This window comes from Heliangelus exortis, chromosome 1 (genome assembly GCF_036169615.1).
Source record: "Heliangelus exortis chromosome 1, bHelExo1.hap1, whole genome shotgun sequence".
Lineage (NCBI taxonomy): Eukaryota > Metazoa > Chordata > Aves > Apodiformes > Trochilidae > Heliangelus > Heliangelus exortis.
In genome coordinates, this window is record NC_092422.1 from 30,871,343 (window position 1) to 30,887,126 (window position 15,784).

At 35.3% G+C, this 15,784-nt stretch overlaps 1 protein-coding gene across 2 annotated transcripts in view; it reads left to right on the forward strand.

Annotated features, from left to right (window-relative positions):
• VWA8 (von Willebrand factor A domain containing 8) overlaps positions 1-15,784 on the forward strand; it is a 178,854-nt gene that overhangs the window by 47,129 nt on the left and 115,941 nt on the right. For both annotated transcript variants that reach the window (XM_071740230.1, XM_071740222.1), the window contains exons 13-16: positions 3,674-3,834; positions 5,004-5,117; positions 11,861-12,029; positions 12,361-12,438. In XM_071740230.1, coding sequence (XP_071596331.1) covers positions 3,674-3,834; positions 5,004-5,117; positions 11,861-12,029; positions 12,361-12,438 — 522 coding nt within the window. The remainder of the gene's footprint in view (positions 1-3,673; positions 3,835-5,003; positions 5,118-11,860; positions 12,030-12,360; positions 12,439-15,784) is intronic.

A 15,784-nucleotide genomic window follows, 5' to 3' on the forward strand; every position in this document is an offset into this window, starting at 1 on the left:
TGAAGGGACTCGAGCACAGATCCTATGAGGAGAGGCTGAGGGAGCTGGGGCTGTTCAGCCTGGAGAAGAGGAGGCTCAGGGGAGACCTCATCACTCTCTACAACTCCCTGAAAGGAGGGGGTAGCCAGGGGGGGGTTGGTCTCTTTTCCCAGGCAACTCTCAGCAAGACAAGAGGGCACGGTCTCAAGTTGTGCCAGGAGAGGTTTAGGTTGGACATTAGAAAGAATTTCTTTACTGAGAGGGTGATCAGGCATTGGAATGGGCTGCCCAGGGAAGTGGTGGATTCTCCATCCCTGGAGATATTTAAAAAGAGACTGGATGTGGCACTCAGTGCCATGGTCTGGTAACTGCAGTGGTAGTGGATCAAGGGTTGGACTTGATGATCTCTGAGGTCCCTTCCAACCCAGCCAATTCTATGATTCTATGATTCTATTTCCCACTGGGTTTAACTTTTTTATCACCAGGGTTTGAATGAGTTTGGAAGGGCAGAGGTTTCTTACAGAGAAACACAATTGCTAAGGGAAATAAATGGCTTTTCGTGAGCTCCTTGTTCACTTTCAATTCCTGTATGTAGGCAAGTCAATGGAAGATCCACATATGTATCTATATGTATAGATGTTTCTATGTACAATATCTTACATAATAGCTGAAGTTTTCACAGAAAGTAGTGTATTAAAAAATTACTGAATGTAGTTGAGCTATGTGTCTTCTGATAAATTTAAAGTATGCATTTGATTTTATAAAATACAATAATGTATCAGGAGTTTTGCATACCAAAGCAATAGCATAATGTAAAGATAGAACAAATGTTAATTTTTACAATAATTAATCAAAAAAGGTTATGAGAAATTTGACAATACTATAAATTTAGCAGATTTTTCTACTTTGGTTCAGAAAAGTGTCTTCCTGTTTTTTTTGAGTGACACGATATTATCCTGATTTCTTAAATTAAGGAGGCTTTTATTTGGAGGCTATTAATTTCTGTAGCACAAAAATAAGTAGTGGAGTGCTTATCCTTGGTTTGAAGCAATAGCAATGTTTTTATTCAGGTTCTGTGAAGAAATGAATTCTTAGATTTCTTTTTAAAGTATGTATAATGTTTAGTTTTAATAGTTGCTTCATCCTTCTTTCCACCTGAAATTAATAAAAGGGCTTGGATAGTGTGAAAAAGCATAGCTCTTTATATTGAAAAAAACCAACCTTGAAAAGCTTTTTTGTTGTTAGATGAGAGTCAAATTTACTTAAAGCAAAGGTTCCCAAACCTTCTGAGCTCATAGATCACCTCTTAATACTAACAGATGGATCAGAGAACAATTCCTGTCTTATTGTGAAATCTGACATCATTACACAGATTTCTCATTATATGCAATTCTGTGTGAGCAAATTGCTGACAAAGAAAACTCATCCTGATCAGGAAAGGTTTGTTTCTATGTTGTCTTTTAATGCAGTCAAGCAACAGTAAATGAGAAGCAGCAGCCACCTAGTTCTTTGTGGACTGTAGTTAGGGAACTTTTGGATTAGGTTGTTTTAAGTAAAACATTTTCTCTCCATGGAGTTTCACGGAAAAAATAAAAATTCAAAGTGATGATGAAACAGTTTTCCAGCAACTGGTTCCTTTTCTTCCCCAGTAAGCCCCAAGTATTTCAAGCACATCACTGATGTTTGTGTACTGTGAAGTTTTTGTTTCTAGGTTTTCTTTTTATTTCCTTTTCTTTTTTTTTCGCATGACCTCATAACTATTCTTTACAAATTCTTTCCAATTTTTTTTATTTGAGAAATACTAACAAAATATGAGTCCAAATTGGCATGAAAAGCAGGAAACATAGATTTTTCACCTCACAGATGCCAAGAACATGATTTTATCACTGCAAACTATGAAAACCATCTAGATCAGAGTCCTGTGTTGCTATAGCTGCTAAAGTCAGAGGAACAGACATGATCCTGCTTGTTTTCTCTCATAAACTTTTTTCCTGTATACAGGATATTTTAGAAAATAAACAATGCAATATAGAACACATTAGTTGCAATGACTGTTACAAATTAAGCATTTTGTTTCACAGCGCAATAAAAAAGACAATTTGTTTCTATTACCTTCCCTTCAAAGGGAGAGACTTTTAGTATTAGAGTATTTTGACACTGTATAGCATAATGTTATATTTTTAATATCACGTATTTAAAACTGGCTTAGAGTAAATGAATAGAAACAATTAATCACTGGACAGATACTGAGCCATAAAAATATCCCTTACAGGAACTGTGCAGGTATTAGCAAATGATACTTCCTTGTAATGCATCACTGAATTGAATATCATTCAACCATTTTAATTATGATCTAAACATTCATTTTATATTTCAGAAAATATTTTGCAGCAAAATATTCTTCTGAGTTTATCTTCAGGATACATGGCTCCCAAGTGGTCTGATTAACATTCTGTATAGCATGCTAGGCTTCTGATCAATTCATACTGTACCTGGCTTCATTCATTTAGAGGTGATTTGTCAGAAGGTGTGCTAATTAATTATAATTAATTAAACTTTCTGTTAGACAGCATTTACCAACTACTGGATGCACATTTCTGATGCAAGTCCTAAAACCATGTTTTTCTCTGGCTTTGCTAAAAATGTTTCGTGTTCTGGTTTCGGTCTAATTCATTCATAAGATAGGAAAGAACAAACAGCAGTAAAAAAACAAAACACAAATGCAACAATTAAAATATGTTCTGGTGTTGTGGATTTGCATGTGAGGCTTTAAGTTATACAAATGTGGAAGCAGTGAACAAACCAGGCTTTGTCCTGTTATTTTAAGGCTTTCAAGGAAATGTAGAAAGAGGAAATGATTCAGGCTGCATGACGTAATCTGTTCTATTTTTATTCTTTAAAGTTCAAAGGGTTTATAGATGTTCAAAGGGCATATGCAGAAGCTACAGCTACAATAGAAAATATTTTCCTATCTGATTTTGTGTTAATTTGTGTTCACAGCCTGGCCTGAGAAAGAAGTTTCATCTTCCTGGTCATAAAATGGCTGTTACATCTTTGTTGCTCTGCTGCTTACTTGTTATAATGGAACTTCTAAAATATGTGTGCTGGAGGATGTGCTATATTTTGCCTTTGGTTTTTATTCATCCCTTAAGTATTATTTTTTAGTATGCTATGTACTTTTGATATTTTATGTGTTACCAGCTTCATTCTTGCACTGTCTGTTATTCTCTGATGCTTCCACTGCATTTTCCTGCTGAGAAGTGGAATGTCATGCTGGTTTGTGTTCAATATAAATGAGGAAATCTTTGTTCTTTCAGGTGAAAACAAAATAAATTCCTCCTCTTTGTTCCAGGTGTAAATTGCTGCCCCCTTCTGTACAAAGAACTGTGTAGAAGTTGTCATATGCTTGCATAATGTTCAAGGGAGGAAAAAACCAAAAAAACCCACTTTTATTATGTTTTCAAAGAGGTCACATTGGCAAGTGTAGAACTTGCAAGGACTATTTAGCATAGTGCATGTGTGGATGTGTGTGTGTGTTTCTAATGCTTTTTAGAACAGAAGCTGAAGAATTTCTGATAAACTTTGGGTATATTTCAAGAAAAGGAGAAATGCAGTTTTTAAAAGAGAAAGCATTTATTCGCGGATGAAGAGAATAGGGCATAAATGCATTTTTCTCATGAATTGATGCTTACAGGATATGACAGCCAGAGATTTGCTGCAGCAAAGGTACACTCTGCCTAATGGAGACACTGCTTGGAGACCATCACCACTTGTTACTGCTGCCCTGGAAGGAAAACTTGTTATTCTTGATGGCATTCATCGAATTAACCCTGGCACTCTAGCTGTTCTTCAAAGGTCAGGATGGGAGCATGCATAAGTTGGGTGTGCTGGAGCTGTTTGTTGAGCACATGTATACTGAGAAATTCAGTTCTTCTGGTGAACACGACTTTATGGCTTGAAGAATGCTGTGAAAATCAAGCTGTGCAGTGAAGTTTCATAGAATATGCAATGTTCAGTCCTTTGCATACTTAAAAGCAGCAGAAATTCTTTACATGTTCTTTGTGAGCCTATAACAATACAGGACATTTCAGCTTTTTATAAATACAGAAGGCAAATCTGAATTGAAGAATGAGCTAAATTTTACTCTAAACTTGTGAATGCTAAAAATGAGTATTATTTGAGCAATTATTTGAAAATGCCATCAGAAAATGTTTAAATACCTTGAATGCATTTGACTTTTAAATAAAACGGGATCATTACAGTTATATGTAAAAGCATACTTTATATAGATTGCAAAGAGGTCTTTCTAAACATTATTTCATAACTCAATTAAAAATAATTAAACATTGTAGGATAGAAGTAGTAATAGCAAAAACCATGTTACTAATAATCTATACCAGCACATCAAATTTTTCTGCTGTTTCACGTGCTTGCATTGTACACTGACTTGCAAACTTAAAGGACACCACCAGCTTTAAGAGCAGGTTGTAGCAAAACCATTTTGTTCCTTCTTTTATTGTATACATATGCAGAATGATAAAATTATGCTTGCCAGTTTTTTTCCTTTTAAATCAGTTTAGCTTTGCCTTCTGATATTTTTTCTGACATGAGCAGGGATGATAACTAAGCAACTTCTTCATAAAAAAAATAGAAGCTGAGTCTCTATGTTAATCATTAAATCCAACTGAAATATATTACTTTAAGAAACAAAACAGAAGTGTATTACTTGTACAAGTATAGGAAAATGTCTTTTTCATGCTATTTAAGCACACTCTACTGGTAAGGCAGAATTTTTCATTTTATTACCATATCTATTTAAATTAAGTTGACTATGCACTGTAACTGTTCACTTATGCATATCATTTTATCTCCACACCTGGATGCATCTTTAATTAGTACAACTTTTTCTTCCTATGAATGACTCATGTAGAGCAAGGTAGCTTTTGAAAAAGAGTATTACTTGATAGAAGTATTTATAAAAATAATCAAAGGCTAGATAAAGGTTATCCTTTATTTTCAAACAGATTAATACATGACAGAGAACTGACTCTCTATGATGGCACCAGATTGTTAAGAGAAGATAGATACCAAAACTTAAAAGAAGAATTACAGATCTCGGATGAGAAACTACAGGAAAGGTAAGGTGTCAGCTATGACTATAGAATGAAAACAAAATTTTATCCTGCAAAGAGATTTTTAAATTTTTTTTAACAAAAACATCATGGAAAATGCTTACCTATTAAATTGATACCTCTTGAGAGGTATCAAGAGAAACATATTTTAAACATCAGTTTCCTCATGAGCTTTCTTTCCTTTTGTGGCATAAGAAAATTGTATCCTGTTTAGAGCGCTGGAACTAAAAGGAAAACATTCAGTATCCTTTAACAGAATGAGATAGAAATTTAAGAGAAATTTCAAGTACATAAAAATATAAATTTATATAATACTTAATTTTGGAAGATTTTTATCAAGACTGTTGGAAAATAAAGCTGACTTGAAGTTAAATGCAACATGTTACTTTCTTTTCTTCATTAGCTAGAAAGCTGATATTTAATTTACAAATAATACGGAGCAGGAAATCCTAAGGATGGGTTGGGACCCATTATGCTTATTCTTTTTGTTCCTTCACTTCCACTTGTCTGCTAGAAACATTCCACTGATAGAAAGGTTTTCTGGTTGCCTGTTGGCCATGCTTGATACATGGTTAAACTGTGCTGACCAGTTGTAGTTAGTGGGAGGGATGTTGCTGAGTGTGTGTCAAAAAGAGTACAATCTAACGTTCAGTTACAGATAAGCTAAATATACTGTGATTCTTCAGTGGCTCTAACCTCAGAAAAAAATAATGGAAATTTTGTATCAAATGTCTGTGCTCATATTTACACTCTAGGGTGTGTATGCACCCAAACCTTGAAGAAGCCTTATCAGTTAAAGTAGGAATGCATTCATAAGGATGAAGTGGAGTAATTTATTTTTTTTTTTACCTACTTAGTAGTCTACCCTATAGAAATCAGTGTTACTGCCTGGTTTTTTTGTTATTTCAAGTTCCCTGTTGGTCCAAAATACTGTGTTTTGGAAAAAAAGAAAAATAAAGTAAAGAAGTAAAAAAAATATAAACCATCAAAACAAACTTAATTTTAATTTTTCTAACATTTATTTTGGGGTTTTTTGTGTTTGTTTGTGGTGTTTTTTTTTTAAGGATGATATAATCTAAACCTATAGTATTGCAAATTGTATCCATGATGCTGAGGCTCTGCACACAGAAGAACTACACAGAATCATAGGACGTCAGGGAATTGTTCTATTTATCAGAATTTCAAACATAGACTTTGAAAAGAGAAGTGAAAAAAAGGCCTAGGGTCTACCTTGGCTGTTATCCCAACTTTGCATTGGACTTTGTATTTCAAAATAGATCTGGTCATTGTTTGAGTCTCCTTATCCCTGCTCCATGTCCATGGTCATGTAGGAGGTGCTTTCAGACAGAATTTTCCTGTTTGTTTTTTTTGTTTGTTTTTTTTTTTTTGGTTGCACAGTACCCTTTGGTTCATGCAAATATACTTCAAAATGCTAGAGTTCATTACAGATTCATCTTCAGTACTGCCCCTTTTCTTGGATCTCATGAGGTTACAATTTCTGAATTCCTTGTTTAGAAAAAACCCTGCTACATAGGCAGCCTTGCATCTGGAAGCTCAGTGTGACCATTTAGCACCATCTTGGATAGAGATGGAAATTTTTAATACTGAATTAGCTGAAGCCAACTGTGGTGAGAATCTCACCTTCTCCTGACCATAATGTTAAATCTGGAATTTGTTCAACTTTCTCCTCTACTGCCCTACTCAAAAGAAGTCGGGGTAAAGTAATGCAAACATGGATCTGCTTCTTTGGTTTTGGCTATGGGCTTCTTTGGGATCAGTGAACCACTCCTCTGTAGAGAGGACACAATTTTTGTCAACATTTCAGGAACTGAAGGTGTTCCAGGACATCATCTTGGTTTTGGTCTCTTACATATTCTGAAAGCATCTCTGCCTTTCACTGGCTCCAAGGCTCACTGTCAGTAGTCGCTCTTTGATTCCAGGACTGCATTTCTCCCTGCTCCTCATCCTTTTTGGCAGCAGTTGTCTGTCACTGGAAGCTGCAGTACTTTCCAGTGGTGCAGAACAGCTGTGCAGAATTAGCCCTTCTTTCCAGACACCTTCTCATCAAATGGCATTTAGGTACTGACTGCTGATTTGATCCCTACCAAAGAAAACCCGATGGTGCTCTCCCTCGTTTGCCCATGAAAGATTTTCTTGTGGACATCTTGTGGAGGATACATTGAATTTGTTGTGGATTGACTGGGCAAATTCTTACATCCAAATCATGGTTAGGAGATGATTTCCATATTTATAAGAAATATTACATTTTTTGCTGTGTGTCAATGAGGGTGCCCAGTGGCCTTAGCTACATTTCTCATGTTAGATGAAAAGAGAGTTTTATTTACCCTGATGTACTGGATTTGACTAAAGTAATTTCAGTGCAGTTGCTCTTTGCCAAGCCTGAGGAATATACACTTGTCATTCCCAGTTCTTTTGCAACTTCATCTGGAATGTTTGCAGAGTGACATAAGATAACTTTTCCAATAAGTAAGCCATCTATGGAAGGTGATTTAAAGTTTTGTTTGAATCAGGACATTATTCTGGCTCCCTCCTCCCTCTCTCACCCCCTACCAAAAAAAAAAAAACAAAACAAGGAGACTGAGGCCTTGATTCTTATTTGTATATTGGGAATCGATTTTTAAATATTTTAAATATGGTACATAGAATATATAATATACAACTACAAAAGTGACTTCTTATTTTGTTATTAATCTTTTTATTGCCTGGTTGATCTCACGTACTAACATGATTATGTGTGAAAAACTGAAGAAATGTACTGAGAGGCACACCAATAATTCAGTGAAAGTGCATGACCAAGCAGTCAGGCAGGACCTAAATGAAATAGCTGAAAATAGTCATAAACAGAAGCAATATATGATCAAGAGATAAAGGAGTATTATGAAGGACCATAATTTGAAAGAAAGAAGTTGAAAGCTTCATTAGGAAATCATTAGATTAGGGAGGACAGGGCTGTCTTCATGATTTCAAAAGAAACAGTAGCTGGAAACTGGAAGGCTGCTGTAATGGAGAAGAATTGAAACCTTACTACTATATCTAAGAGAAGCTTTGAATACTTCCCTCTCCCACACTCAGGTCAGTCTTGCTGTACATGTGTGTTCTTGATTTTAGTGACTATTTGTGGTGTAGTTAGCAGTTTCTGTCTTGAATCATTCATAAATACAAAATAATTCACTCTTGTTCTCTGTTCCTGTAAATTAAGGCTCACTAGTGAGGTGTCCAGATGCTTTTAGAAGTTACATAAATACAAACGTGTCTTTCATAATGAAAAAGAACAACTGATGATGCTTTTTGGTAGACTAGGAATCAGTACTTCATGAATGGAATTTTGAAGCAGAATTTCCATCAAAATCTATTTTAGAGAAAAGGAGTACTATTCTTAACCCTTGAGCCAAATTTTCTGTAGAACATGCTTTTTTTAGTCTGTGTTTGTGAAAGGATTTGACACACTGAAGTATTTTTCCCATTTCTAAGAAGAGAAAAAATTGAGATATATGGGAAAATTTAATGGAATAAATGGAAAAATTTTAGGGGACCATGTCTATGGAAAAGCAAGGCACATTTTGTGCTAAGCTTTCATTCTCGCGTATGAAAATCTTTGAGAGAAGAGAAGAGGAAAAGGAAAAAAAGGAATATTTTTTCATTGTTTTAGAGCTTTGAATATTTAGTGGTTCAAAAGTAATAATTCTTATATGCGTACTAAAAAGAAGGGACAACAGTACACAATCCATCTCTTAATTTCCAACCCTGAAAGAGGTTTTTTTCTTTAAATAAAGGGATGTTATTTCAGATTACACTATGGTCTAAAGAAATTACGTGGCTCTCTATATGAATGTAAGCAGCATTACAGTAGAGTATGTTAATGTGCTTAAACCATAGCAGTGTTATTAGCAGTGCTGGACAAAGAAGAAAGTATTGTTTTGTTTTCAGATAATTGTCAAGCTCTGTGGGCTAGAACATTATATATTTTTTGACAACTTAATTTAGAAGAGCTATTATCTTCGTAAGAGCTAATTCAATACATTATTTTAAAATTTTCTTAATTATTGTTATTGAGTTATATGTTCACCTATTTCATTGTATTTTTACATCTGTCACATCTACTAGCATTTTTCTGAGAAAAGTTTTAGACTGGAGGGTGCAATAGCTCTCTCAGGACTGACAGGTGCAAGCAGTACATCTGCTAAGTGAGATTTTGAGATACTTCTTGGCCTGCTGAAAGCCTGTAAGTCACAGGATAACCATCAGTAGGCACAGAGCACTTTTTCCTCTATTGTTTCTCGTTCCAGTTTCAAACAGTTGCAGTAAGATGATGCTCACTGATTTGAGGAAACTGTATTTCTGTTGGTGAGTTTGAGAAGACAAAAAAAACCTTGCCCTTAAGAAAGTGTCAGGTGTTCCTTAATGATTTTATTTACATGGAAAGAAATTATAGTTGGTGATTCCTTATTCATTTAATGGTTGTGTGATTTAATTTTCCTGAACACATTCAGAGATTAAGATAAAGTGCATTTAGGTACTGTGCCTCCCCAAGATTTCTGCATACAGTTTCTTCTCTAATCATCCATTACTTCATTGAGACAGATACAATGAAGGCAGCACAGGACTTGTACAAGAGAAGCACCCACTGACTTAAAATAAATCCTTGGTGTGGTGAGCAGAAAGGCAGCTGTTACAGGAAAATCTAGAAGTAGGTAGATAATAGGATTGTTCAAAATACAGAAGTCACTCCTAATGCATGGGTAGTTTTATTGCCTTGTGGACAGTGGTTTATTTTCCATATTTTAGCATTATGTTGAAAGGCAGCACACAGTAAACAAGACAAATACAAAATTTGTCAGGGAATAAATTTAACAAATAATACAAGATTTTCTTAGAAAGTCTTTTTTTGAGGGGGTGTGTCAGTTTCGCAAATTTTCAAATAAAGAAATCTGTTAATCTTAGATGGTGGTGGAATTTAAGAAAATCAGCAAGAAACCAAAACTAGGTCTTTGTGGTCCTAATATTATGATAATTCCCAGCTCATAAAATCGTTCTTAGGTAGAGGGTGAGATTCATCAAATCATCTTATAGGAAGAGACAACCAAAAATGGTTTGGTTTTGCAAGGTTCCACCTTCTTTGGTTTGGTTTTTTTTAGGGAGAGGCTTCAGTTGCTCAGAATCATGTGTCAATAACAAGAAAATCTTTCCCTAAAATCACCCTGAACAGACTGTGTTCTCAAGAGGTGGTAATCCTTGACTGGAATTAAACACTGATGTCAAAAGAAATACGTGTGTATTATTAGGAGAGTGCTCTGCTGCTATCTCTGTTGTCAGTAAAGATTTAATAGAAGGAAGGATAGAAACTGTGTTAATCAACTAACATTAAATCTTCCCACTGTATTTGAGGCCCAATAGTTCAAAAAGCAAGTTTTTAACAAGATACTCTTTCTTTCCCTTCATCTGCAAGGTACACAAGATATCAAGGATTTATTTTTTATAAAATATGGCTCCGTGGAGGAGCTCCATATAAATTCCTGAAGAAGCTCGGTCTGCAATACGATGGAACTACTTTGAAGCTCTTAAGTTAGGCTGATGGAAGCCAGGAACTTGAGTTGCAGGGTTGAGTCAGTTGTGGCATTTGTTTTAATAATACACTTCGCTTGATACTTTCAACATTACAAACATCAGTCCAAACAATAAGCTTTTGAAGTAGCCAAATAGTTCTATTCATGTTTACAAACTGGAAAACTACAGCAGTGATGTTGTGATATGTCCAAGTCTAGAGAATAGGTCGGTGACTTTGACTGATATCACTGAGTTAATGTGTCCTCACTTTGCATCTCCTCTCCTCCCACTGTTCTCCTTGCCCTTCCTGAGGTGGTACAAGAAAAATGTGTTCCCTTTACTAGGGAAAGATGACTGCTTCTTGTGGTCTCTCAGGGTATTGCAAAAGGAGCAGAATTAATCCTTCAGATGTGGTGGATTTTTGTGCAAGTGTTATTTTTCCTCTCAGTAATGGGTGGCAGGAGGCGAGTCTGGAAATACATGTATGTATCCTATCCTGGAAATATTTCCTTCTGTAATAAGGTTGGCTAATGTTCCCCGACCTTCTTTTATGCTTAGTGACAGTTACATTCCTATTGGTTCCTCTTTCATGTGATGTTTTCAGACATCTATTTCTATTTTTATCAATCAGGGAGTAGCTTCTAGGCTTATGACTTTCAGCTGAGAATAACTCATGCTACCCCCTGTGTTTGCTTTGAGACAAGAGGCTGTTTGCTATAATCACTCTATGGTATCACAGGTTTATTGTTGTGATGAACTGATGACCCAACTGGGCAGTAGATTTGTTGATTTGTGTTGATGTGATGATGTCTGCAGTCATATTCTGTCTGCAGATTTTCTTGCTTCTGCCATTGTTTCCCAGCACAGTTTAACCAGGAAGAATACTTGCCTCCAAGTGTTCTCATTTCAAATGTAATAAATTATAGGAAAAATGGCATGATAACAGGCATATCTATTATCACATAATCTGTCTAATTAAATTTCATTTGCTTTTTCCAAATTAATGTCTTCTATTTTAAGAAGTGCTCTGTGAAATTAATTGTTCAAAATGGCCCCTCCTTGCACAAGGCCCCTCTGTAAAATTTTTAAATTATGCAGTGTTTGTCTTATTTTAAAATAACATAATATTCACTACTTAAACCACGTAATGCATTTTTGAAAACTTTTTTTTCTTTTTTCCCCAGGTCTATCTTTCCTATCCATCCTTCTTTCAGAATTGTGGTCTTAGCAGAACCTCCTGTAATAGGAAGTAGTACCCAACAGTGGCTGGGTCCAGAGTTTCTCACTCTGTTTCTTTTTCATAACGTTCGCTCTTTAAGCAAGAGTGAAGAAATTCAAGTTATTAAAGAAATGGTAAGTGCATTCAGTATTTTAGGCACTTACTGCTTACTGAACATTATTATTTACTACATGGAATAAAATACCATGCTATTTAAGCGTAGCCTAAATGTGTCTTCATTTTCAAAACTTTTCAAAGCAGAATATCTGCTTATATTGTAATGGTGTTGTATTGTGATATCAAGTGATGCTATAATAGAAGAATGCTCTTTGTCAAAATTCTTTTCTTTTTTGGTTGATGTAAATCACCTGCAGCAACTGCACAGTCATTGCATCTTGGTGTAGCTTGTTATGGAGCTTGCACATCTTGCATTAAGATTGATAATACTGTTTTTCTTCTAAACAGGTTCCAAGTGTACCCAGTGTTGCTGTGAAGCAGTTGTTGTCATTAACACACAAGCTTCGGGAAACAAATGATCCCACCGTGAGCCCTTTTTTAAAACTTCATTTATTTTCTCCTACTTGGACTGTTCCTTTTAACAAAGAAAGGCTGGGTGAAGCATACTAAGTTACTGTGTTGTTTCAGAGGCTAGAAAAACAGAAAGAGAAAATTATTATTATCAATTACTGTACCATATACTGTAAACTTTTTTTTTTAATTTATTTATGTTGTACATGTTTAGAATCTGCATAACTAAAAGTTTTAGGAAATTGCCCAGAGAAATGGCTTAGGAAATCCCAGAAGTCAGACAGAACAGCATCCAAGTTGTCAGGTTTAGATACATGGCTCACATTGAAACATGCCTGAGGTGCCTTTTTAGTAGGTATGGATATAATCATGCATGTCCAGTTTTTTTTTATTACTTTGCTTCAGTCATTGGAACTTTGATAGCTGCAATTATTGGGATTCTGGGGGCAATGGGAACTACATAGCCATTATAAAATGCTGATGGGGAAAAACAAAGATGAAGGATATGGAAAGATCCAGAACTCCTGGCTGCATTACTGCTACAGTCTATTCTATTAAGTCCTATCAAGAAAAGTTAAATTCTGCTGACTTAGGAACCACAAAATTATTTTAAAAGATACGGTTAAATCAGGGTGGAAAGAAAAAGAAATTATTGTTATGGTAATTAAACTGCTGGATGTTTTTAATGTAACTAAAATGTAAAACATTTTTACTAGAATCCAGCAGTTTAACTGGTATGCAAATCTGTTCTCCTTCAACATGATTGCAACAGAAGTAATAGGTTATTTACAGCATTAATATTTAAGAAACTATGAGAGGCTGTTATAGTCTTCTAAGCTTGAGCCACCTAAGTAAAAAGCTTGATTAAGGTACAACTTTGGGATGGTGTAATAATAATAATAATAATGATAATAATAATAACAGCAATACTACTACTACTAATAATAATAATATCTATTTATCTTCCTACACCTAGTGTATTAATTTATTGGTTTGACATAGTTGTAGGCATACCAAACCTGAACAGAACATTATACAAATCCTTTTCAAATATGCAGATGTCCATAGCACTGTGAAATATCTAAATGCAGTACATGATGTTGCTTAAGAAGTGAGTCACAATATAGATTGAGGGAGGATTCTTGTTGATCAGCAGTGACATGAGACATGTTGGGAGTAGCATGCCTGTGCAGAGAGCTGAAATGTAAGCCTTAGGTATGTCAGGCTATTTATAGAGTTGCCTGAGTAAGTAAGCCTCTTCAAGAGATTATCCTGAAATACTATTTATTACATTAAAGTTTCAAGAAATATTATATATTATCTTTGAGAAATGTTTTGATGACACTCTCAGGCACATGCTGTGATTCTTGGGGTTCCCGACACCAGGACAGAAGATGGACTTAATGATATTGATGGGTCCCTTCCAGCTCTATGAATCTTCCAGATTCTATGATTAACCATTGTTTAAAGTGGGTTTGTTAGCAATAGAAGAATACCTGTAGAATATTTGGCCTGTGGGAGTTGTCTTCATCATTGCAATTGTTTGTTTGTTTTACAATAGAATGACAATGAAGATCCTGTTGAATTAGTTGCCTCATAGATATTTATCACAAAGATTTTCACTAACCCAGTTTTGAGTTTACAATTGTTGAATATAAAAAATTTTTAAAACAAAAAACAGACAGCTAAGAGAAAAGAGGAAAACTCATCCCCAGAACTTAATGTGATACATCTTTTCCTCTGTGGGTCTATTTTCTCTGTTTATTCCACTGCAGGATTTGATGCCATGTGTAATTTAGACTTTAAAATTGCTCATGTCCTTAGAGACTGGACTGGCAAGGGTGGTACAGTGAAACACATTACTTCAGTTACTGTGCTGAGCTGCCATTTTCCATCAGTACAGTCCCTTAGGAAGGTTCCTTACCTGCCAAAACACATTTTACTTGACAATCTTTCATCTGTTTAAGATACTCTTGGAAATAAGATTTAGTCTCAGAAGCAGCAAGTGTTCTGGCTAGTGAGCAGGGATAACAAGGATGCAGTGCTCACCTCTCTCCCTTGCCCAAGCTTCAGACATAGCTGAGTAGGTCTTGACATGACATCATTTTCCTAACAGTGTCCATAATGCTGGGTTGTAAACTTTGGTGTCTAACAAGATGCTTCAGAGTCTTTCATCAATGAAAGTAGGAGGAATCCTTGCCTTTATCCCAATCTAAATCATTCTTACTCAGAGGTAGGCTAAATAAAACTATCCTTTAAAAAGCTTTTTTAAAAAGAGTTAATGTCTGTTTTTCAAAACTTCGGCTTTCCACAGGAAAGAATTGTGTTAAGATATTTCTCACGTTGAAAAATGATTAAGTCAGAAAGGAAGGCTCTGGAATTCATGAAGTGTTCCTTTTCTGTATATTTTTTCCCCTGGATAGCAAATCTCAGGATTTTTGTTTCCCAACTGAAACAGCATAATGTATTAAGATAATTGTAATGCAGTTAGAAATAATTTATACGTCCCAAACCAAAATGTTTTGAAATTACCTAATTAAAATATTCCACTTGACTGAGGCAAAGCATGGCGTGACTTATCAGATCACACTCATTGTTGTGTGTTTCCTGCTAAAATAAGGAACCTGTTTGTATTAGATATCTTCATCCGTTAGATATAATTATAGCATGATTTCTCTCTCAATCTTTAGATCTCTTTAGATACATAGTCAAGTGTTTTGGGGTTTTGTTTTTAAAATTTCACTGTATTTGTTTTGAGGTCTGCCTTCCCAGGCATTGAATCATCTTTGTAACTCTTTGCTGAATCATGTCCAGTTTTTAGCATTTATTTTAACATGTGGACAACAGAGAAGGACACAGTGTTCCAGTAATGGCCCGCCCAGAAGGCGTATGCAGAGGTGATACAATCTCCTTACTGCTGCCCAGTGTTGTCTTGTTTATACATCCAAAAATCCTGCCAGACCCTTTTGCCAGAGCATTACATGTGGAGCTCATATTCAGTTTGTGAAAAGCAGGCAAGATTTTAGGACATGGATTCTCTTACAGTGGCTAGTCTCTTTGTTCTTTTTAGTATTGTTTAGTGTAACCTTTTATATAGTGAATTAAATTCACTTACCAGCACATTTTTCTTCCTTTTGCTTATCAGGTGAAATTGTAAGGCTAAACTTCTGATGACATCATGATTTCATGGTAGTGAGTTACTGCATCAAATGCAGAATTACAAGCTTGAAGGTTAAAATGCAGAAGCTGCTGTAGGAAGTAGAAAACACATGCAAAGGAGGGGGAAAATGGAAATAATTCCTTTTGGATTACTTAATTCTAATTTGATTGGTTTATAGTCCCTGCAGTCCTGTCCCAGATA